The 25,420-nt window shown below is 40.6% G+C and overlaps 1 protein-coding gene across 1 annotated transcript in view; it reads right to left on the bottom strand.

Moving 5' to 3' along the window:
• The window catches only part of GUCY2F (guanylate cyclase 2F, retinal), a 97,284-nt gene that overhangs the window by 21,160 nt on the left and 50,704 nt on the right, over window positions 1-25,420 (bottom strand). The window contains exons 8-11 of the mRNA XM_025853718.2: window positions 12,569-12,745; window positions 10,163-10,319; window positions 4,788-4,937; window positions 1,487-1,635 (exon numbers count right to left, since the gene is read on the bottom strand). Coding sequence (XP_025709503.1) covers window positions 1,487-1,635; window positions 4,788-4,937; window positions 10,163-10,319; window positions 12,569-12,745 — 633 coding nt within the window. The remainder of the gene's footprint in view (window positions 1-1,486; window positions 1,636-4,787; window positions 4,938-10,162; window positions 10,320-12,568; window positions 12,746-25,420) is intronic.

The raw sequence follows: 25,420 nt of genomic DNA, 5'->3' as shown, positions 1-25,420 counted from the left end.
TTTTGCTGAGCAGACATCTAGGAATCTTGTCCCAGTGAACCTTTCATATGCAGCTGGGCCACACATGCTCCCCTTAGCACTCAACGCCCCAAGGCTGATACCAGGAGTTTTCTTCTGAGCCTGGTCCACATCTACGTGTCTACCAAGGTCCTGCAGGTGATCTCAGTAGCCTGCTCAGATGTTTAAGGCTCCCCTACTGCCTAACCCAGGGAGCCTCCCTCTCCTCATCTTCCCGTTTAAGTTTTATTAGCTGCAGGGAGTGGGCAGACTATCCTGGTCTTTCAGACAATTTAAACTTCCACCAAAGCATTTCAGTGAAGGCAGCCCCACCAATGTCTGTTTGAAGGCTGTATGATGTGCACTCCTTCTATCACCAGCTTCTCTGCTGCCTTCTGAAATAACATCTCTAGCATCAACACAAGGGCAAATGCTTTTTCTCTTGCCTCGTGGTAAGTTTTCAGAAATGTGACCTTCATGGTCCTTTGCCTTTTCCATACTATTGGATACCTGTTTGAGTGTCCTCAAGAAACCCAGCCAGGCTAATGGAGGCATTGTTAGTTGGGGACATGGATGACTTCATATGCAGGGCCCCTCAGGCTTTCAATCCAACTCCTTCTTTTTTCCGCCTCAGATACCTGCCACTCACAAAGCATCTCAGTGCTGTACTCCAGCCAGGCTCAAAAGCCTCTCTCCACCAGAGCTGACACAGCACTCACAGAGAGCACCCTCAATTTTGGTATCCTGTAGTTTCAACAAAGCCCTTAAGCTGCGTGTTCCAACATAAGAACTGCACCCTAGCTCCCCTTAGCAGGGCTCTCTCTGCCTTTTCCTCATTTCCCCCCTTCTAACCCCAGCTCTAGGGGGAAAAATAGCCTCTTTAGAAATTTAGTATCTTAAGGAGAGAGTTTACCATTTTTTGTGCATTCTTTTGCCTCAAGTAGTTCCCTAGGAACCTAAAAAATTCTCCTGCCTGTGTACTCCCCATTTGCACTTTCTTCTGTCATGAGCATCTTTCAAAAAACTTATGTCTTTCCTAACCCCTCAAAACCACCTGGCATCACTTCAGTGGTATCCTCAGCAGAGTTCTCTGGGGTCTCCAAAGCAAACATGGCTCTATGAGGACCTGCATCTATTCTATGATACCCATTTTTAACAGTCTCAATGCCATTGCCTTGCAAGTGCCAGTGGTTCAATTCTATTTCTGAAAGGTTGGTTACGTCAGGTTGGGGATGGTCTGGAACAGAGGTTCATATACAGAAGCACATTAAAATCAACCATTGCGCTCTTGGAGGATGTGCTGGGGATGCTCCAGTATCGAAGGCCTCCAAGTAGCCACCCCAATGCTTCCTCCCCAAGAGGGAGTGATTTTTTTTTTTCTCTTGCAAGAGTTTCCTTTCACAATATGATGAAAACCGAAGGAGTTAGTTTTCGGTAGGCTGGCTTTAGGATGACTTCTGGGCAAAGCTAAGATTCACAGAGTCCTTACCTGATTAAATATTTCATCAAAAGTTGGTCGCTGTTCTGCAGCTTCAGCCCAGCACTGCTTCATCAGCTGGAGACATTCTGGAGGGGCATACTCAGGAGGAACCACTGGTCTGTACACAGGAGGAGGCTTCTTAAGTCTGTCTATGATTTCTGTCCAGAAGTAAGAAGAGAAAGTTTTACAAATCGTAGAAAGAGCACCAAGTTTTGACAAAGATCATTGAGTTTTAGCAAAAAAAGAGGTTAACCAGGTAAAAAAAAAAATCACAGAAAGGCCATCTCCTTTGCTTTTTCCTCAAGTGGCTTGAATATAAATTGTTTCTGAACAAAGGAAGTATTAGTCAATTGAGGAGGGGACGAGAAAATCAGTTGGGCTGGTAGTATCATTTAGGCACAGCTTTTTCCTGCTTTTAGGTTTTAGGTTTTAGGTGTGTCCTATCTGATGTCAATTCTAACACTACACCTCCAATGATCTGGCTCCCTTCACCTACCCGCAAATCATCTAAACTTTCCAATCCCCACAGTAGACCCACTTAGCCCTCCCTGAAGGCCCAGGCCCAGCCCAGATGCACGCTGTGAGCCCTGCCTGGCCCCTAGGAAAGAGGATTAAGAACTCCAATAAATAGTTCAAGACCTCATCTAGATCCTCCTAACTGCTTGTCCTTGAACTCCACTTTCAGTGGAACATTTAGCATGTATCAGACTATGGGCTAAGGACTTTGAATGTATTCTTTCATTAGATTCTCACTACAAACAGATGAGGTAGGAGCCCTTATTTTTATTTTACAGAAGGTGAAAATGAGGAACAGAGAGAAAGTAAATTGTTCAAAGTCACATGGCTAGCAAGTGACAGAATTTGAATTTGACCCCAGGCAGTCTCAATCTACTACATTGTCCCACTTCCAAATGCCTCAGACTTCAACTGGGAGTTCTAAAACTCCCTATTCAGACCCAAAAGCCATTAGTGACTCAGAAGTCCAGATCAGGCAGACTGACAGAGTGAAAACTCCCTGGAAGTAGGAGAAAACAGTTAGCCTTCAATGTCCTCAGCAACCCACACTGGACCTCAAACTGTTCTCTCTGCTTCCAGCCTAGCCTTCTAGTCTCCTTAAATTTAAATATTTAAATTTAAATTTAAATAGATAAATCTATTCTTAAAACACGAACCAAAAAAAACAAACAAACAAAAAAAAAAACCCCATGAATTTGGCCATGTCACTTTTTCTTGCTTAAAACCCTTTCACAACTTCTCATAACACACAGGGTAAAATCTAAGCCCTATCTCTTCAGCTCATTTCTTATCCCTAACCCCCTCCCCACAGCCCCAACTCCAACAGGCACCAAACCTTGCTTGCCCCACCAGTGTGCCCTTCCCACCCCTACACTGGCTGTAACACTCCAACAGTGCTGCTTCATACCATAGTAAGTGCCCCCTTGTCTCCATGAAAGAAGGGGAGGTTGTTGCCTCTGACCTCTCAGCTCCTTGTGATATTGCACCTCTGCTCCTTTAAGCCAGGTCGACCTATACCAGTAATGGTTTCTCCACTGCAGCACCCTGCTCTCAGTGTAATAGATTCCATGTGAACCAACCCCTTGGAGAGTGACTGCCCTCATCCACTCTCTCGTAAAGGGAGTCCTTATCCTTTTGCCAGAACGCCACTGGGTTGAATGGGTTACCTCTCCATTTAGGCCCAGCATAATTCATGCCCTTGAGGAGCTTAGAGTCCAGGGGAGGAGCTAGACGAGGACCAACAATATAAGTGTTCTCGCAGACATTCCACACAGGTGAGCACAGAGGGGGCACCTGGTCCACACTGAAGAGGTCAGAGAAGGCTTTCCAGAGGAGGTGACAAAAATTGGATGAGGCAAAGTGAGGAGAAGGTGAGGGCATCCCAAGGACTATGACTAGGTCTCTCGAAGGCACAGAGATAAGAGAGGCCATGGTACTTTCAGTCATGTGGTTTAGCCGGAGTGTAGGGAGTGACAGAACGTAAGCTTAGAGAGGTGGCTAGGGGCAGATTTCAAAGAGCCTTGTATGTCATGTGAGGAATCTGGGCTTCATTGACAAGTGATGGGGAACAGTTAGGGAGTTCTGAGTAGAGGAGTGATATGGGACTCTGGGTGGGGGCAAAAGACAGCTAAGTATTTTGGGTTTCTTTGTTTTGTTTTGTTTGAATTTTTTATTCTTTTATTTTGAAATAAATTTAGACTTCCAGAAAAGTTATAAAACTAGTATAATAATTGCCTGTATACCCTTCACTCAGCTTCTTCTAATGTTCATAGCTTATATAACCGTAGTACAATGGTTGGTACGTTACTATTGGTACATTACTATTACTACTTGTAATATTGGTACATTACTATTACTACTGTTCTAGTCTTTATTTGAATTTCATCAATTTTATTCCTAATATTCCTTTTCTGTCCCACAATCCAATTCAAGATCCCATATTGCATTTAATTATCGTGTCTCTGTCTCCTTCAGTCTGTGATGTTTCTTCATTCTGTCCCTGTCTTTCATGACTTTTGATAAATATTGGCCAATTATTTTGCAGAATGTCTCTCATTTGGGGTGTGTCTGATGTTTTCTCTTGGGTAGATTGTTATGCATTTTTTGGCAAAAATTCCACAAAGGTGACATTGTGCCCTTCTCAGTGCATCATGTCAGGGGGTACATGATGTCAGTGTGCCTTGATCACTTGGTTAAGGTGGTGTCTGCAGGATCATCCTTCCCTAGTAAATTTATTATTTTTCCACTTATAATTACTATGTATCTAGTGGGTTCATACTCTTAGATTATGCAAATATCCTGTTTCCCCTTGAACTTTTGCCCACTGACTTTACCATTTCTTGATGGATTGTGCCTGACAGGCAATCATTTTGATGAAAAATGAGGATGAAAGCTTACGGCATGTCATAGGGAAAGTATGGAAGGCGCTTGCCATCCAGGCGCATCATGAAGGGTACTGAAATACCTGGCAGGGAGTGTCTCAAAGTAGAGGAGGCTGCTAAAAAAAAAAAAAAAAAAAAAAAAAAAAAAGTCCAATATAGGTCCTGTAGGTCCTTGGCTAATGTTCCAGTTTGGAAAGGGCCAAATTCTTGGGTTGGGAAACTTCTTCAAAATGCCTAAATCTGTTTGGCTCTAAGTCCCACCTGCACACAACACGGGCTATTTGCAGACTAGCAGGCAGTTAGCACAAACACATAACTGTGTTCACTCTTCTGGCAAATTACAACCGCCTGGGTTAGGCTGATGATCTGGGTCATGGTGGGCCCCTGGTGGCCTTTTCTCACCTCCCGCTTACCTTTGGCAGGCAGATCCATCATGCAGAATGGGGTGCCCCGGACCATCACTTCTTGCATGATGATGGCAAAGCTATAGACATCTCCTGCAAAAGAACCTAACCTGCTGCCCTTTGGGGCTCTCAACAGTTCAGGGGCCGTCCATAGCAACTCTGAAAAGAAAGCATTGTGTAATGAATGCAGGGAGGATTAACTGACAGTGTTTGCAATGCCCTCAAGGGTTCCAAGGGTGCTGTTTCATTGACTGCTTTATATTTTTATTAGACAGACTGGCATGCTAGTGCCCCCCCCCCACCCGGGGTCCAACTCTATGAATCTAAGAAACTGTGCACAGAGAAAGCATACTACTCTCCCCACTCCAGGACCATGAAGGCAGACACAGCGGAGGTGTGGGGCAGGACAGAGAAGCTCAAAGTAGAAAAACTATCTGGCACTTGCTTTCTTGCTCTCTTGAGCCTGCAAGTAGCAATTGGCAGGCTTCCAGGGAAAGGCAAGTGCACAGCCACTCTGGTTGCCATGGATTTGCTATTTGCTGAGATCTATATGTGTCTGGTAATTTGATTGTGCTGGGGCTCAGGGATTCACAAGTTGCTTTCTCCGGGTCTTCTCTAAGAGGATTAGAGGATCTCCAGGCCTCCACTATTCCTCACAGAGCAAGAAGATGCAACAATTCCTTCAAGTCAGTTCTACAAATATTTATTGAGGGTCTACTATGTACTGGGCACTACACTGGGTGCAGGGATGGCACCAGAGATGAATTAGACCCTGCCTCTGCCCTTGTAGAGTTCACAGAGCAATGGGCAACACAGACATGTGAACCCCCTAACTGCAGTACATGGCAGGGCTACTTAAGTAATATATAGAGAAATACACATTGGGGCGCCTGGGTGGTTCAGTTGAGCATCTGACTCTTGGTTTCAGCTCAGATCGTGATCTCGGCGTCATGAGATCGAGCCCCCCACCCCCCACCCCCATCAGACTCCGTGCTCAGCGTGGAGTCTGCTTGAGATTCTCTCCCTCTCCCTCTGCCCCTCTCCCCACTCATGTGCGTCTCTCTCCATCTCATAAATAAATATATAAATTGCACATTTACACATTAGTAATATAAATGGAGTAGTCAAAAGTGGGAGGGAGCATTTTACATGGAATTATATGAAATTGCCATTTCTATGGGTAAAAATGGTTGAATATTGACAATTCCATGAGGCTCAAACAAAAAAAAAAAAAAAAGGAGAGAGAGAAAACTGAGCTGATCAAATCAATCCAGGAAGGCTTCCTGGAAAAGTTAGATCTTAAAGGATCTCGTTAAAAAGGTCAAGGATGCTGTTTCCTAGAGCTGAGAGGGTAAGGGCTTTGCAGGGAGAAAGAACAGTACGTGCAAAAGAACAAGAAGTAGAAAGGAGCAAATTGCAGATGGGGGTGGTGGTAAGCAGATTAGCTTGGCCGAAGAGAAGGGCTCTGTTAAGGAATAATGAGAAATGGGGTTGATGACGTGGGGGAGGGAGGGTGGCTAGAAGAATGAGGGCAGAAGGTGAGAGGCCCTGAGAGCCAAATGAAGGCATTTGGAGTGAATACAAAAGGCAGTAGGGGTGCAGGAGCTGGAGAGGGATTTGATGAAAGCTGTATTCGGAAGATTAATCTGGCAACCTGCACAAGCTGGATTGAAGGAGAGAGGCTGGAGTCAGGGAGACCAGTTAGGAAGTTATTACAGTAAGAGCCCAAGGCGAGGTGAAAGGGCCGTGAATGGGGTGGAGGCGGCAGCAGCAGGACAGGGAACCAGATACACAGGATGGCTATAATGGAGACGGTAGTAACCGGGCTGGGGATGGACTCAATGTGCTCCTTGGAGGGAAGAGGTTTGGAGTAAACAAGGGGTTGAAGTCCAGAACGGAAGGCTGGAGCAAAGTCTGCTGAGAGTAGGGGCAGTGGGGGAAAAGTGCTGGCTGCCTTTTCATCCTGTTAACTTTGGGGTATTGGGAAGGGAGTCCAGGGGACAAGCTCCTGTGAAGCAGGAAGGAGGATGGAAAGGTCAGAGATTATTTTGGTGTGTGAGTGAAAGCCGGAAAGAGAAACTCACCCTGGAAATTCCTATTTTAAGCCAATCCTGATCAAAATGGTGGAATAGGGAATTTTAGCCTTACCCCCAATCATGTGGTCATCTTCCCTCCCTGTCCTCCAGGTGTCCCCAGTCTTTGTCACACACACACACACACACACACACACACACACACACACACACACACGCCCCACACTCTCCTGCCCCCGTGAAAGTCTCCGATATAGTCACTATAGTGGTTTTGCCTTTATGTCTTCTTGCCTGGGAGGACTTATATTTGCAAAGAACGCCCAAAGAGATTGAATGTTACTTTGGTCAAAGGAATGCATTTCTGACTGTGGGGTTTGAGGAAGACATGTTTGATATGGTTTGGAGGAGGAGGGCAGGAGGAAGAAAAATGCAGCCGTTCCTTCTGCTATCCTCTCTCCTATACATTTAAAAGCACAAGAAGGGGAAAGAGGACAGAACTCTCCAGTAAAAAGCTGGATGATTAAATACAATCATTACCAAACAGTATTTTCAAAGAGCACTTACATGTATGTTGTTAATGGCTAAAATGAGGCTTTATCTGTGCTATACTTACGTAATTGAAAGTGGACGGTAATGAATACACTTACAACCCACCCCCATTTCCGCATCCCCACTCTAGAGCCAAGTAAGAGCCACTACCTACCATTAGACTTGAACTCTTAGGAAAACTAGAAAAAATTACTTTGGCTTGTTTAGCATCTACTGATGCTAGTACCAACTCTGAGCCTGGCTGTGGTAATAAAAATCAATTGTAGAGAGCCAGTGCGGTGAAGTGCAAAAGAACAGAGAGCTGAAAGTCAAGAGACCGAGGTTCAAAATCTTAGCTTGGTCACTAGGTCGCTCACCTTACTGAAGCTCAGCTTCCCCATCTGTAAAACAGAAGTTGAGCCAGATGATCTGCAAGAGGCTTGCAGTTACAAGATTCTATTAGCCCTGTCATCTATGGAGGAAGCAGCAAGTTTCCTTATTTCCTTTTATTTCATCCATTCATTAATTCACCAAACATTTATTCTGCCAGGTAGGGTGAAAGGCACTGAGGGAGGCAAACATGTTTCTTGCCTTTGCAGAGCTTATAGGTTGAGTTGGGAGAGAAGACAGCTAATTAAACACATAATACCAACAAAGTATGGTATTTACAACAAAGTTCAAAGCCCTAAGGATCATAAAGAGGGAAACTTAGCTGAGCAGAAGGGGTCATGGAAAGTCTCTTGTTGAATCAGGGGTATTTAAGTTGAGCCCTGAAGAAGGAATAGAATCTAGCCGGACTCAGAGGAGTTTATAACAGAGTGGGAAAGGAAGAGTGTCCCAAGGAACGGGCACAGCGTGTGTGACGGTCTGGAAGTAAGAGAGAGCCTGGGGTAAATAAACAACTGGAAGGAGTTCAGCACTGCTGGAGCCCAGAGATGGAGGGGGAGTGATTAAGCACGAGAGGTCCACAAGGCCCAAACCACACAGGGCTCATAAGCCATGTAAAGGAATTTGAACTTTATCCTAAGAGCAATGGGAAGCCATTCAGTGAATTTTGGCACAGCTCTAACATGATCAGATCTGCAGTTGAGAAAACTCCCTCTGGCTGCGGTGTGTGAAGAATGGATTGAGATCCAGACTGCCATTGCAATTTGGAGAGTTTTCACTGAAACAGTGAGAAGGAGAGACAGAGCAAGACACAGACAGGGTACACACACACACACACACGCACGCACGCACGCACGCACACACACTTCCCCCCACCCCCCATCCTTTCCCCACTCTAAGACCAGAGTTTCTTAAGTATGTGAGTTGCCAACCTGTGAATTAAGTGGAACTCTGGGAAGCTGGGCATTGTGTTTTATCTTTTGTAGACGACTCATCTTGACAGGAAGCTAAGTACTTGCCAATCTGCAGCTGCTGTCCCCAACATCCTAGCCATAATACCAGGCAACTACTCCAAGCTTTCAAATTGGAATTAGCCAAACAATAACCATAAGACTAAGTTGGCAACAAGAACAGGTCCACAGAAAGAGAGAGAGGGAGAAAATAGAGAGAGAAAGAGAGAATGGTTTTTATTGTGATTACCGGGAGCTTCACGTCCTCCAAAGCATGGATAGGCAGAGAAACGAAAATGTTATTATAAGTTGTAATTTAGCTGCATGTAGGGGCCAGTCTTCAAAAGACCTGAATTGAATTTCTGGAACTGCTGCTAAGTAGCTGTAGGACTTGGGAGAATCTTGAGCCTCACTTACCTCATCTGTAAAATGAGAGAGTTGGACTAGATGCCTCCCTAACGTTCAGTATTCTGCAAGTTTTATAAAGCACGAAGACGCTGCCCCTGGTGGCTGGGCTGTCTTGTCTGTATCTACGCATGTGTTTCTCGGTGTCTTTCAGTCTTGGTTTCTCTCACGTCAGCAGTTTTAAAACTTACACTGCCAAAGATTCTTTTAAGAATATATGTTGTAATTTTGATCCGTCCCTCTGTCTGTCTTTTTTGGGTTGTCTGTTTCTCTGTGTTTTGGTAGTCACTCTTTTTTCTTCAACCCTGGCAATGCTGGTTAAATTCTTTAATGCCCACATTTCCTCTATGTATTTAACTCTATTCATTCTCTCTCCTTCTTACTCTTTCTCTTTCTTCTTTCCTCTCTTCTGTCAACTCATTTCCTCCTACTTCTCCCTCACCCACTCTCAATTCCCCGCCTCAGATTTCTCCCATTTCTTTGATCTGTTATGACCCCTACAGGCATTGTTTGGTGCTGCCACTAGGGCACTTAATAGAAGACAAAAAACACCAAATGCGCTTTACAGGCCTGCCTACTTATTTACTAGGAGGACACAGTTCTGTCTGAAGCCATCCCGCGCAACCCATAGAGTATTTACTTGCTGGGATCCCCCTCGCTTTTTTCTCTCTGACAGAGACAGTGAGGGTAGGCTCTAGGGACATCCCATTCCAGAATGTGCTTTGTGGGGGTCCAGCTACCAAATTACCTTCCATTCAATCTGACAAGTATTTATTGAGCACCTACTGTGTGCCTATCGCTCAGCAAGCTCCTCCAGAGACTTCTGGGGTCTCCAAACAATGCAGCCTAATCCTGCCACAGCAGGAACTCAACATTATTGCACTGGCTTTGTTCTGAAGCCTAGGCTGTGCTGAGATTACAGCCTGCAGACTTCATTCAACTCCTTTGGCTTGGAAATGAGGCTGAATTTTCAACAAAAGTGGGGAGTTGAATCAGCCTGAGGCTTTAATTCAGTGCATATTCTCATTTGAATTTTGGAGTTACCTTGCGTGCATCAGAAGGGTATAAATACACTGCTTACCTTCTGCAGAAGGTTCCTCTTGGGAGAGTCTTAGCGTTTCCAAGATGTCATTAAACCCGTAATCTGTCACTTTTAGTACAAAACGCCCATCTACCACACAGTTCCGAGATTTCAACCTCCCATGAGCAAACTCTCTGTGGTGTAAGTACTTCATGCCCTGCAGATGATACAAACAGGATTTATTTAGTAACTTATTTAACTATTTTGTGCTTTTAGAGCCAGTTTCTGAGCTTGTTAATGGCATGAGCTATTATGGTCCAGAATTCAGTCTCTTTTTTCTTATATGCAGGCAAAGCAAAACTTTGACAACAAGAATTACTTCCAGGTCCCTTCCAGCTCTAAAATTTTATGCTTTTGATGAAGAACTGTATCTTGTGTGTTTAGAGACTTGTATGCTATTGGGAGATTTATTAACATTTCAAACATAGGATGGATCCATACACGTATAATTTCCAAGAATTGGAAGATTCTGATTTTCTCCCAAAAAGGTCTAGCTCAACTTTCATCCACTGTTGGCAGGAATGGAAATTGGTACATCCTTTTTGGTGGGCAATTTGGCAGTAGATATCAAAATTGAAAGCATGCATACCCTGTGACCTAGGGATTCTGCTTCTCCTCTAAAGAAATGCTTGTACATCTGCACAAGGAGACATACACAAGAATGCTCAAGGCAGCGCCGCTTTATAATATTATATAATTAAAAATACAATAAATATCTGTCAAGAAGGGACTGTCCAAATTTTGGTACGTCCAAACTATGGAATATTCTGCAGCAGTTAAAAATAATAAAATAGATCTGTATATACTAACATGGAATCATCTTTAAGCCATAAAGTAAGTGAAAAATAGAAAGGTGCAAAACTACATAACAGTATGTATTTTAAAAAACAAACAAAATCTAGAATGTATGTAAACACACATGAAATGAATTGCAAGGTCAATCACCAAATTGTCAGCAGTGATTAACTCTGGGGGAGGATATGAAAGAGGGCTGAGTGAATGTCAATATTTTTCCCATATATATTTATATCTTTTGATTTTTAAATTTAATTTAATACATTATTTTTGTAATTAAAAATAGGCAATTAAAAAGAAGAAAGCTGAATACTGCTGATCTTTGCAGCTTGCTTGGCAACTTTATATGACATTCAAATGTGATCTATGAGGACTCTATCAGATGGGTTTACTCATTCACATATAAATAAAATTCATGTTCTAGTGCAATCATCTCAGAACTTTTTATGCTGAGCCTTTTTAAGGATCTGGCTCTATTTTGCACCCTGACACCCCTTTGTATTTGTATGCTTTACATCTTGTGCTCTCAGAAAGTCTGCGCTCCCCGGTACTTCCAAGAAGAGTCTGCAGTGGGTGAGATTTCCCCCAGGGGTTGTCTAATGTTTGGGTTTCATTCATCATGGGCCTGAGAGGTCTGTCATTTAGAAGCTTCTCCCCTAACTCATGGGACCTTGCTTACAGGATGAGTGGAAAGAGGACTAGAATTGAAATCAGGAGATTTGGATTCTATTATCACCTCTGCCCCTTCATAGTGGGCTGATAAATATTTATTGAGCACTTACTATGTATGGCAGACACTATATAACAAAGTGTACTTCATTTAGCTTCTCTGAGCCTCTGTAAAAGGAGGCTAATCATACTTATTTTATGGAGAATTGGAATGAGATAATGTCTATAAAGCTACCTTGAAAAGGGTTAGGCCACAGTATAAAGATCAAGACTGTGGTCAATATGCAAGAAGCTCAACAAGTCATTGCTTAACCAGTTCAGTCCCATAAAAATGCACACAGACACAATTTGCATATTATTACCAGGAGCTCATGGACTCCACTAAAGCCCATCCATAGACGCATCCGTGAGGCCCCTTGACTTTCAAAAGTCACTGCCTCAGAGAATGAAAGTGCTGCCTGATAGACCCTATGATCTTTTGGCTTTCTGGTCATGCTGAGTTACATATCTACATCTATGCTATGCAAAGACCTATCACGTAGTTCTAGACTGAACCACCTTTTAGAAGGTGAAAACCAGGATCTGAGGTTAAGCAGCACCAAAAGATCTGGGAATGAATACTTTCCCACATCCAGAAAGCAGAGAAATGGGATGGAAGAAAGGGTTGCTTAAGGCAAAGAGTGCTCAATGGCAACAGAAAGTAAGGACAAATCTGGCCCTCAAATCGGGGGAAGGGGTGGGGCAAGTAAGTCCCTCTTATATCAGTCAGTACCTTATAACAGATATTGACAAAGGGACTATGAGAAGGGGTGGGGGCAGACCTTGGGAAGGAAGGTAGAAGAATGAAATCATCACAATGATCCAAGGAAAATAAAATATCCCAAAACATTTAAATTCTAATCTATGGGGAAAATCCAAGATTTCCTCAGTCTTTCCATTAACCTTGATGAGATCGAGCAGAAGTGACGATTTAAACATCCAGTCAAGTTTCACATCCTGATTTGTCAATACGTCTTCTAGGCTCCTTCTGGAACAGAATTCTGTCACAATGGCAAACATCCCTGAATCATAGAAGAAACCCAATAAAGGGTTAATATTCTCATGACGCAGGTCCTTCATCTGGAAACAGAGGGAGAGAGGAAAGTCACAACTATCCTGTCACAAGTGGGGACCAGAGTTGAGGGCACATACCCTTCTCTTCATCCTTCCTAGGACTGCTTGCTGTGAAAAGCTGAATCTTGGCCAGCATGATCTCCAGTCCCTAATGTTAGTCCTGTGATTGTTATGTTATATGGCAAAAGGGAAATTATTCAGGTAGGCCTAATCTGATTACATGAGCCCTTTAAATCAGAAGAGGAGGGAGGAGAGGAAGTCAGAGAGATTCAAAGTGGGAGGACTTAACACTCTGTTGTTGGCTTTGAAGAGAGAGGAAGGAGGCTATAAGCCAAGGACTGTGGGCAGCCTCCAGAAGCAGGAAACAGCTCTCAGCTAACAGCCAGCAAGGAAATGAGGACTTCAGTCCTGCAGCTGTACAGAACTAAATTCTGCTGACAATCTGACTGTGCCTAGAAGTGATTTTCCCCCAGAGACTCCAAATAAGAGCCCCGAGTGACTGACACCTTTACTTCATCCTTATGTGACACTAAGTGGAGCACGGACTTCTGATCTACAGAAAAATGAGATAATAAATGGGTGTTGTTTTAAGCCACTATGTTTGTGCTATTTTGGTATGGCGATAAAGGTTCTACTCACCAATTCCACTGTGTCTGTTGGGGGAAGGGGTTCCCCACATAACCAAACAATTTTCCAACACCAGCTGGGTGTCCTATAATGCAACTCAATTCTGACACTATCTACCTGGAGATCGCATCAGAGTCCACAGGTTAAGGGTTCAGTCCTACAAGATTGCCTCCCCCCATACACACTTCAGACACTAGTCACAAGCCCAAGTCACCTGGGCATTTACAAACCACCTATAGATTGGAGGTTCTAACACCCCTCACCTTGGGTTCAATTAATTTGTTAGAGTGGCTCACAAAACTCTTAGAAACATTGTACTTACTAGATGACCAGTTTATTATCAAAGGATATAACTCAGGAACGGCCAGATGGAAGAGACGCATAGGACAAAGTATGGGGGAAAGGTGTGGAGCTTACATGCCCTCTCAGAACGCATGCCACTCTCCCCAAATCTCCACATAGTTCACCAACCTAGAAGTTATCCAAACTCTGTCCTTTTAAGTTTTTATGAAGGCTTATTACACAGACATGATTGATTAAATCATTGGTCATCCATGACTGATTCAACCTTCAGCCCCTCTCCCCTCCCCAGTAGTCAGTGGTGGGTGGGACTGAAAAGCTCCAACCTTCTAATCAAGTGATTGGTTCCCAGGCAACCAGCTCCCATCCTTAGGTATGATCCAAAAATCTCACTAACATAACAAAAGACACCTTTACCACTCTCCTCACTTAGGAAATTCCAAGGGTTTTAGGAGCTCTGTGCTAGAGATATGGATGAAGACCAAATATATATTTTTTACTATAAATCACAATATCATAGCCAGTGATAGAAAATTAATGCAATGGTCAAAGAGGGAGATTTTTAGAGAGAGATCTCTCTTGGCATATTAAGTGATCTCTCTTGGCATATTAAGTGTGGCCTTCTTCCTGATTCTTTGGGGACTCTAGAATGGAGCTTGGGGAGCCAGGAAGACTAAGGGAGTTTCATACAATGAAAGATGGAATAGATTGTCTATTTGTGAATATTTATCTATTAAAATAAATAGCCTACATAAACATCAGGCCAAAATCTTCAAAATTTGTTTCAGAAGAAACATCTAGAATTTTGGCTACATTTTCCCTTTGCATCACTAATTTTTTCACTAATGCAAGAATCATTTAGTGTGTGCCCACAATGTCCAAGGAACTGGACCGTATGCTAGAGATGCAGAGTTAAACAAAATGAAATCACTGTCCTAAAAGAGCTCATATTCAAATTGGGGGTGATAGACAAATAAGCTGACAGCTGTATTTTACTGTGAAATGTATTCTTATGGAAGGAAGAATGGCATGTTGGGGGAGCTCGGATATTTATTCAGCCTGAAGGATCAAAGAAGGCTTCCCTGAAGAGGTAATGTCTTGACAGTCATGAAGGACAAGTAAGAGTTGACCAGGTGAAGGTGACAGGGTGGGAGTGGCTGAGAGGGAGAGCATATTATGTTGAGGAAATTGCAACAGGTTTAGGGTGGCCAGAACAGAGTGCAGGGAAGGAAGATGAGACACAAGGCTGGAGAGATAGACAGGAACCACATCCCAGGCATCTTTGAGAACCTTGCTATGGTATTTGAAATTTATATTATGGGCATTCAATAACAGCTACCTATTATTCTTACTATTTAATAGGGGATGAGAGGGAAAAGGGCTCCATGATCACTTCCAGATTTCTACCGGTATTCCTGGGTAGATAGCAGTGTCACACACCAATATAAGGAATTCAGGGATGGTGCAGTAATGGATATGTTGGTGTCCCACCCATATCACCTTTACTGTGCATTCCCCAGCCACTGTGAATGTTGGCTGATAACTCACAGCTGTCCCATTCTTGGGAAAATTGTCCTAGAGCCCAAACCAAATGGAAGCCAACTTACTTTAAAGGTTAGGTCCCTCCCACAGACCTTAGCCAATGACTGACAGCCTGGGGTTGGTACAAAAGTCTAACTCCCTAGCCTCAAGCTGGGACTCATGGTATAACTTGCACTCCAGCATTTCTCCCATAATATCATACTGAAGCTAGTCTCCAGCAGAGATCACATACTCGCTGAGCTATGACTTCTGCCCTGTCCTTCTTCCCTCACTCCCTTTCTCTTGGAGCATTCTCTCAACAAGGAATTTGAATAAGAAACTCCATCTCAGGCTCAGCTTTTAGAGAATCTGACCCAAGACAGATGGGAAAACAAAATTTTGGTGGTAGGGAAGGCTGATTAATTCAGTTTGGGACATCTTAAGAATGAGGTGCCTGTGGGACATTAAGGTGGAACTATTTCAAAGACAGTTGGATATTCAGGGTTTGGGGCTCAGGAAAGAAGTCTGATCTGGATAAATAAACTTGGGAACTGTAAGCATGCAAAGCATGGTACATGAAATTAATGGGAGTAGATGAGATAGCCCAAAGAAAACATATGGAATAAAAAGAGAAGAGGGAAATATCAACATTAAAAAATGGAAAAGAAAGAACATCCTAAATAGACTTAGAAATAAGGCCGAGGAAGTGGAGAAAAGACTATTTAGAACAATATTAAGAACACCACAGGAAGAGTTTCAGGAAATTGAGGCAAATGCCAGAAAGAATTTCAGGAAAATGTTATAAATACCAGAGAAGTCAGATGAAGATGAAGACAGAAAAATATCTGATGAATTTGACCAGTAATAAATTATTAATTATAGGAACTTAACCTATACATATGTCTACACAGATATACAAAGATATACACACATACATATTTCATGTGGAAAATAAGGGAAAGGATTAAATCACAAATTATTCTATTTTGAGCATTGGGAGTATGGTGGGACATTTACTGAGATGAAATATACTGGCTTAGAATATGAACCTACTCCAACAGGGTGATCCAAGCTGAGGTTAAATTATCCCTGGTGTGAATGGCAGCTATTGACTATTAAAGCTGCCTTTTAAGCATAAAAGCCTGCCACCCATCACAAGTCACTTAGTCCAATGCAGCTTAAATCAGGTAAGGCGAACATGGAAATTCAGCCCACACGTAGCAAAGTGGGCACTTACTATTAAGGTTTTATTGTGCCATCTCTTATGAACCAAGCAGCCAAAACTATGGGGTTCTAAACCTCTTTTGGAAGACAGAATACAAAGTGTTATGTCTGTTAGCTATTCAACACAAATCTATTTCCTCTCTTATTGGGAAAACAACTAGTCCACATTTTACAGCCTCCCTTGGAGCTAAGTGTAGCCATATGACTGAATTTTAAGCAGTGAAATGTAAGAGGAAGTAATACATGCCATTTCTAGGTTAAGGCTTTTAAGAAGTAAATATATGCCTTTCATGTTATTTTTCACTTGTACAGATGAATGCAGATGATGCCAGGGTCCTAGGAGATGGCAGAGCCATAAAATGGTTACATCCTGGGTCCCTGAATCCCAATATTAGAAGGAAGTCACCTGCCAACAAAGAACACCTACCTTGTACTATTATTTGGATGAGAACTAAACTTCTGCTGTGTTTGAGACATTAAATATTTGGGAGTCTATTTGTTATAGAACCTAGCTTAACACTAGTAGCCCTAGCATGGAAAAAGTTCAGACCCAGGTTTTCCCTAGATTGTTACAGTCATATGTCCTCAGCTACAACCAATAGAGAAGAGCCCATATAGGAACAGGTAGATACCTACATGCTGTCATGTCCTACTGATATTTTGGACAACCCCAGGAAACAGGGAATGTTTGGAACACCTTTTTTAGCAAGAAGGTCATCTGAACATTTACTGGATAGGCATGTACTTCACCCTTTCAATAATATGCCCCTAAGTGGTTATCATCAAATGTTCAAGAGTTAAATTGTCCTGTCTCCCAAGATGTTTGTTAGTACTGCATCTGACATGAAACCTTTAAGCATACAATCACCAGAGAAAACTGCTCCTGAGTCAAGCATTAGCTTAAGTTATCTTAAAGATGCCTTTTGGTGCCTGACAATGTTTCTGGGACATTGTAACATCAGAATAATTCCTACTTGCCCTGCAGCTGCAATACTGTCCTAGTGTTAGGTATGGACCCTTATGAAAATTTAATTCTCCACATCAATGCCTGCCATTTCTATATCAGCTGTTGCTACCTATTCTGGCCGTAAGATTTTCTACCTCCATGGACTAAATGGCTGCTATGTCTTCTTCCTCTATTTCATTTTGTTTTGTTTCATTGTAGAGAGCTATTGTTCAAGACCTCCTACCCTTGTATCAGTCTATTCACTCTTTACCACCCAGAGGTCAATGGTCATATAGTAGATATTAACCAGGTAATAGTGGAAGATTCCTGATGCTATGTTTCCTGCCAGTAACACTTCATTAATTTAACAAACATGTATTGAGTTCCTTACTATGTGTTAGGCCCTGAGGTAAGGGTTAGCCACAAATGGTGAACAAAATATTATACTTTTGTATAATATTTTACAAATATTGTGGGGCACCTGCGTGGCTCAATAGGTTAAGCGCCTGCCTTCAGCTCAGGTCATGATCCTGGGTTTCTGGGATGGAGCCCCGCATCGGGCTCCTTGCTCAGCAGGGAGCCTGCTTCTCCTTCTCCCTCAGCCTGCCGCTCCCCCTGCTTGTGCTTGCACTCTCCCTCCCTGTCAAATAAATAAATAAAATCTTTAAAAAAAAGAAATGTAAACTTGCAACTCTGACAAGTCCTATAAAGGAGAGATACATAATCTAAGTATGTATAATTGGGGCTTTGACCAATCAGAGAGGTTGAGGGAGGGTTCCTGGTAAGTGATAATTGAGCTGGGAGCTAAAAGATAAGTGGAATTAACCAGGCAAAGAAGGGAGAGAAAAGTATTCCAGAGATTGGAATAGTATGTGAAAAGGCTCTGTGCTAGGAGCATATCACAATCCAAGGACTGAAAAAAAGCCAGTGTGGCTGATGCAGCGAGGGTAAGGGAAATATTGTGGTATGAGATAAGGCTGAAGAGGCAGGCAGGGCAGAGTCACACCATGGAGGATCTAATAGACCATTTTAAGTAGCTTTTTCTTGATATTAACAGCAATTAGAGGCACTTCTATACCATGTAGGATGTAGTAAGTCATGGCAGACTACCATTCCCGATACCACAACATTAGAAAGCCAGATAAATTGCAAAAATATCATATTTTAAAAGATGACAAAGATATGTATAAGCAAAAAAAAAAAAAGGACCTGAAATTAAGAGGGGCAGGAGCCCTTCTGAGATAAGCAGATTGTTGCCAGGCATTTTCTTCCCTGGGGACATTTGCTAATCCTTGGAAAAGCTGAAGATCAGGTTTAGCCTAGCAGAAGGGCTTTGCTGGGAAAAAGAGAAAATCAGCAAAATAGACCAAAACCCCCATAACATATGGACCAATATTTTTTAAACCATGAAGGCAGTAGAGAGCGACCAAACACACAAATGGAGGTAAAGGTGAACCTGAAAAACACACTAAAATTGGTAGAATTTGTGTTTCTTGTTTTTGTTTTGTGAGACTGTATTCCCCAAACTGGACATGACTTGAAGGCAGAAACTGTATCATTCATAATGTTCAGCAATCAACCAAAAAGCCTTAGATATGTGAAGAAAGAGGAAAATGTGACCTATACTCAAAAAAATAAAAGCAGTCGGTAAAAATCAACCCTGAGATGATATAGATGTTGCAGCCAACAGAAAAGAACTTTAAAGCAGATATTCCAAATATATTTGAGGACTTAAAAGACAATATATGCAAAATGAATATACAGATAGGGAATATCAGCAGAGAAACAGAAACTATAAATATGAATCAAATGGAAATTCTATAGCTAGAAAATATAAAATTCACTAGATTGGCTTAGGAAATGACAGAAAAGTCAATGAACTTGAGGAAAGAGCAATAAAAAATACACTAATCTGAACAACAGAGAGAAAAAAGATTGGGGATAAAATGAGTAGAGTCTCAGGGATCTGTGGGACAATAGCAGGCAGTCTAGCAATACAAAACTTCAGTTTCAAAAGGATACAAGAGAGAATGGAAAAGGAAAAAAATATAAGAAACGGTGGCCCCAAACTTCTTGAATTTGTTGAAAGACGTCAATTGAAATATTGAAGAAACTTCACTGAACCCCAAACAGAAGAAACACAAACAACTTAGGAACATAACACTCACACTCCTGCCATTTGAAAATCAATTTAAAGATCCAAGAAGTTCAGTGAACCCCAAACAGATTAAATACAAAGAAAACTACACCTAGACACATCATAGTCAGATGCCTGAAATCTAAAGATAAACTTTTGAAGGCAGTCAGAGAATATATTAAAAAAACTCCTCATGATTAAAAAATTTTTCACAGAAAATCAGAAATAGGGACGTGTGAAAAACCCTTCAGGTAACATCAAACCCAACAGTAAAACATTAAATCATTTTCCTCTTGAGTCAAGAGCAAGGCAAAGATGTCTTTCTTCACCAATTCTACTCAATATAATGTGAGATCATCAAAACACTGATGAGAAAAATTAAAGAAAACTTAAATAAATGAAGATCTATACCACATTAATGGACTGGAAGATTCAATATTGTTAAGATGTCCATTGTCGCTAAGTTGGTTTATAAATTCATACAATTATTATCAAAAGTTCCTGAAGCCTTTGCTTAAGTAAAAGAAGCTAATTCTAGAATTTATTTAAAATTAAAATGAACGACGCTATCCAAAACAATCTTGAAAAAGAACAAGTTGGAGGAGTTTACACCACTTGACGTTAAGACTTACTCTAGAGCTATGACAAGCAGTGTGATATTGGCAGTAGAGTACATTAATGAGTTTGTGAAACATAGTAGAGTCCAAAAATATACCTACATATATATAGTCATTTGATTTTTACCAAATTGAAAAGCTAACTCAGTGGAGAAAGGAAAGCTTTTTTTAAGCAATTGCTGTAGGAACACTGGATATCTTTATGGAAAAACAGTGAACCTTGTTCACTATCTCAGTCCATACACAAAAACTAATTCAAGATGGGTCATAGTCCTAAATCTAGAATCTTGGAATAGGTAAGGATTTATGGGCAATAAAATGAAATAAAAATAAAATTAAAATAATAGATTGACCTTCCTCAAAATTAAAAATTTTGCTTGTCAAGAGATACCACTAAGAAAATAAACAAGCCACAGATGGAGGAAAAATATTATAAAACATGTATCTGACCAAAGGTTTATATCCAGGATACATGAAGAATGTCTACAGTTCAAAAATTAAAAGACAAAAAATACCCCAGTTTTTTATTAAATGGCAAAAATTTGAATGGGCAATTCACAAAAGAAGATACACAAATAAATTATAAACATATGAAAAGGTGGTCAACCACTTTAGCCATCAAGAAAATGCAGATTAAAACCACAATAAGATACCATTTCACACACACCAGAAAGGCAAATATCAAAAAGATGCTGCTGAGAATTTAGAACAAATGGAACATCCATACATTTCTGATAGTAGTGTAAAATGTTATAACCAATTAGAAGAACTGTTTGGATGTTTTATATAAAGTGACACTTGTATCTGTTCTATGACTCATTTAGTCTATTCTTTTTTTTTTTTTTAAGATTTTATTTTCTTAACTGATCTCTACACCCAACATGGGGCTCGAGTTCACAATCCTGAGACCAAGAATTGCATGCTCTACCGACTGAGCCAGCTAAGCACCCTTCAGTTAGTCCACTCTTTAAGTATTTACACCAGAGAAACGAAAATATATGTTCACAAAAAAACATTAAAACATTTATAGTTGCCTATTAAAAGATACTCAACATCACTAATTATCAGAGAAGTGCAAATCAAAACCTCAGTGAGATATCACGGCACACCCCCTAGGGTGGCTACTACCAAAAAATTTTTAAAAAAATGAAAATAACAAGCACTAGCAAAGATACGGAGAAATTAAAAGCCTTGTGTACTGTTGATAGGAGTGTAATTAAATGGTGTAACCACTGTGGGAAATTGTATGATGATTCCTCAAAAAATAAAAAATAGAGCTACCATATGATACAGTAATCCCACTTCTGGGTATATACCCAATGAATTAAAAACAGAGTCTCAGAGAGATATCTGCAAACCCATATTCACAGGAGCACTATTCACAGTAGCCAAGCAGGGGAAGCAACCAAAATGTCCATCAAGAAATGAGTGAATAGCATACAATGGAATATTGATCAGCCCTAAGAAGGAAGGAAATCCAGTCACATGTTACCACAAGGATGAGCCTTGGAGACATTATGCTACATGAAATAAGTCAGTCACAAAAACACCAGTGCTGTATGATTCCACTTATATAAGTTGTCTAGAGTAGTCACATTCACAGAAACAGAAAGTAGTATGGTGTTAGTAGGAATTGGAGGGAGGGGAAAAAGAGAGTTATTGCTTAATGGAGACAGAGTTTCAGATTTGCAAGATAAAAAAGTTCTGGAGATCTGTTTACAACAAATGATTACACTTAACAGAACTGAACTGTATATTTAAAAATAGTTAAGGAGGGCACTTGTTGTGATGAGCCCTGGGTATTGTATGTAAGTGATGAATCACTAAATTCTATACCTGAAATTAAAGTTGATTCTTTGTAAAAAAAAAAAAAAAAAGTTAAAAGGCTAATTTTGTGTTTTTTCACAACTAAAAAAGATTACAGTTGCCCTATTCATTACACCAAAAAACTAGAAACTAGCCAGATGTTCATCAGCAGGAGAATGATAAACAAATTGTGATATATTTATAAAATGAAATACTACTCAGCGATTTTAAAAAATGAACTAGTGTTACATTCAAAAACGTGAATTAACCTTAAAAAGTACTGTGTTGAGAGAGAAAAGCCAGACATGTAAGAGTATACATTGCATTATTTTATTTATATGAAATCTAAGAATGGAAAAAAATACTAATTTATGATGACAAAAATCAGAACAGTAGTTGCCTCTGGGCTAGGGGCAATGACTGAGAAGGGAAATGGAACTTTCTAGGATGATGGACAGATTCTATATTTTGTTTTGGGGAGTGGTTACAGAAATGTATGCAATTGTCAAAATTCATTGAATAGAACATCTAATTAAACCTCAATAAAAAATCTATTTTAAAAACACAATGATACTATGTAAAATAAGCCAGTCACAAAAAAAGACAAAGGCTGTATGATTCCACTCATATGAGATAGCTAAAGTAGTCAAATTCACAGAAACAGAAAACAGAATGGTGGTTATAAGGAGTTGGAGGGGGGTGGGTAAGGGGAGTTGTTTAAGCGATACAGAATTTCAGTTTTGCAATATGAAAGAGTTGAGACAATGTGTTGCAAAAATAATGTAAATATACTTAACACTACTGAATTGTATACTTAGAAATGGTAAATTTTGTTATGTTTTTATCATAATTAAAAATAAAAATTTAAGGGGTGCCTGGGTGGCTCAGTTGGTTAAGTAAGTGTCCAACTCTTGATTTTGGCTCAGGTCATGATCTCGGGGTTGGGAGATCCAGCCCTGTGTTGGGCTCTGCACTGAGCGTGGAGCCTGCTTGGGATTCTCTCCCTCTTCCTCTGCCCCTCCACTCCCACCCCTGATGGTGTGTTCTCTCTCTCTCTCTCAAAATAAAAATATAAAAAAATAAAAATTAAAAATTAAGAAAAAAACCAGTGAGGGGGTACCTGGATGGCTCAGTTGGTAGAGCATGCAACTCTTTTTTCTTTTTTTTTTTATTATGTTATGTTAGTCACCATACATTGCATCATTAGTTTTTGATGTAGTGTTCCATGATTCATTGTTTGCATATAACACCCAGTGCTCCATGCAGTACGTGCCCTCCTTAATACCCAGCACCGGGCTAACCCATCCCCCCAGCCCCCTTCCCCTCTAAAACCCTTTGTTTCTCAGAGTCCATCGTCTCTCATGGTTCATCTCCCCCTCTGATTCCTCCCTCTTCATTTTTCTCTTCCTACTATCTTTTTTTTTTTTAACCTATAATGTATTATTTGTTTCAGAGGTACAGGTCTATGATTAATCAGTCTTAAACAATTCACAGCAGAGCACACACTCTTGATCTCAGAGTTGTGAATTCAAGCCCCACCTTGAGCATAGAGATTACTTAATAAAAAAAATTGTTTTAAAAACCAATGAGATACCCCTATAAGCCCACTAGAATGGCTAAAACTATAAAGGCTGACAGTATCAAATATTGCTGATGATGTAGAGCAAAGGGAACTCTCATAACTTGCATGCAGGAAATTAAAATGGGAAAAGGTTTGATAGTGTCTTATAAACTTAAATGTACACTATACTTTAACATAGAAATTCCACTCCTAAGTGTTTAACCAAAAGAAATTAAAATATGTGTCCATAAAAAGACTTGCGATTAACATAACATAATAAAATAAAAATAAATAAATAGAGACTTGTAAAAAGCATATTCCTAGCAGCTTTATTCACAATAGACAGAATTGGAATAAGCCCAAATGCCCATCAACAGGAAAATACATAATTAAATTGTGCTGCATTCATACAATTGAATACTACTTGTCAACGAAAAGAACAAGCTATTTATACACACACAATAACACAGATTAATATCAGTTGGGATGCTGTATGATACCACTTCTATGAGGTTATAGAAGAAGCAAAATTAATGTAAGATAGGAAAAACCCTGGAACAGTGTTTCCCTCTTTGTGGGAGGCACAAATTTACTGAAGAACACAAAGGAACTTTCTGGAAAGAAAGAAATGTTTCATATCAGGGGTCAGCAATCTTTTTCTGTAAAGGTACATATAATAAATATTTTGTGCTTTGCAGATCATATACTGTTTCTGTTGCATAATCTTTGCTTTCCTTTTTTTGTTGTTGTTTTTACAGTCATTTAAAAATGAAAAAACATTTTTAGCTTCCAGGCTGTGAAAACCAGGCCATGGCCAGATTTGGCCCATGGGCCATAGTTTGCTGATCCCTATTCTATATCATGATAACGTCTAGACTATATGGGCATATCCCTTTATCAAAATTATAGATCTATAATATGGGCATTTCAGTGTGTATAATTATACCTCAAAAATAGAGAGCTGCAAAATAATAACAATAGCAATAATAACCAAGTTAGAGATGAAATAATAATGGTAGAATGTTGATAAATTTTGAAGCTGGGTGATGGGCATATGGTGTTTGGTTATATTATTCTGTTTCTTTTGTATATGTTTGCTATTTTCCATAATAAAATTTTTAAAAAGAAAAGAAAGACTTCCAGGATGTAGCTGAAGCAGTATTTAGAAGGAATGTTCTAGCTTTAAGTGACTATATTAGAAAATAAGGAAGATTTCCAGCTTAAAAAATTAAAAAGAGCAACAAATTAAAAACATAGAAAGTAAGGGCGCCTGGGTGGCTCAATAAGTTAAGTGTCTGCCTTCAGCTCAGGTCATGATCCTGGGGTCCTGGGATGGAGCCCCATGTGTTGGGCACCTTGCTCAGCAGGGAGTCTGCCTTTCCCTCTCCCTCTGCCCCTTCCCCCACTCATGCTCTTGCTTGCTCTCTGTCTCTCTCAAATGAATAAATAAAAAATCCTTTTAAAAAACCACAGAAAGCAGAAAAGGAGGAAATAGTAAAAATATAAATCAATGAACTAGAAAGCACACATACACTAAAGAAAAATCAACAAAACCAAAAGTTGATCTTTGGAAAAGATTTTAAAAATCCATAGTCCTCTAGCAAAACTGATCAAGAAAGAGAAAACACAAACTATCAATATCAAGAATGAAAAGGGGGCATCACTAGAGATCCTAAGGCTACTTAGAAGATTGCATGAGAGGGCGCCTGGGTGGCTCAGTTGGTTGAGTGACTGCCTTCGGCTCAGGTCATGATCCTGGAGTCCCGGGATCGAGTCCCACATCAGGCTCCCTGCTCCATGGGGAGTCTGCTTCTCCCTCTGACCCTCTTCCCTCTCGTGCTTTCTATCTCTCATTCTCTCTCTCTCAAATAAATAAATAAAATCTTAAAAAAAAAAAAGATTGCATGAGCTTATTAGGTACATCTTTGTGCCGGTGAGTTTC

This window comes from Callorhinus ursinus, unplaced genomic scaffold (assembly GCF_003265705.2).
Source record: "Callorhinus ursinus isolate GAN/ISIS: 27379988/994484 unplaced genomic scaffold, GSC_fseal_2.0 scaffold65, whole genome shotgun sequence".
NCBI classification, from domain to species: Eukaryota; Metazoa; Chordata; class Mammalia; order Carnivora; family Otariidae; genus Callorhinus; species Callorhinus ursinus.
Note: the sequence above shows the minus strand (reverse complement) of the source record. Positions and strands in the feature narration are given on the sequence as shown.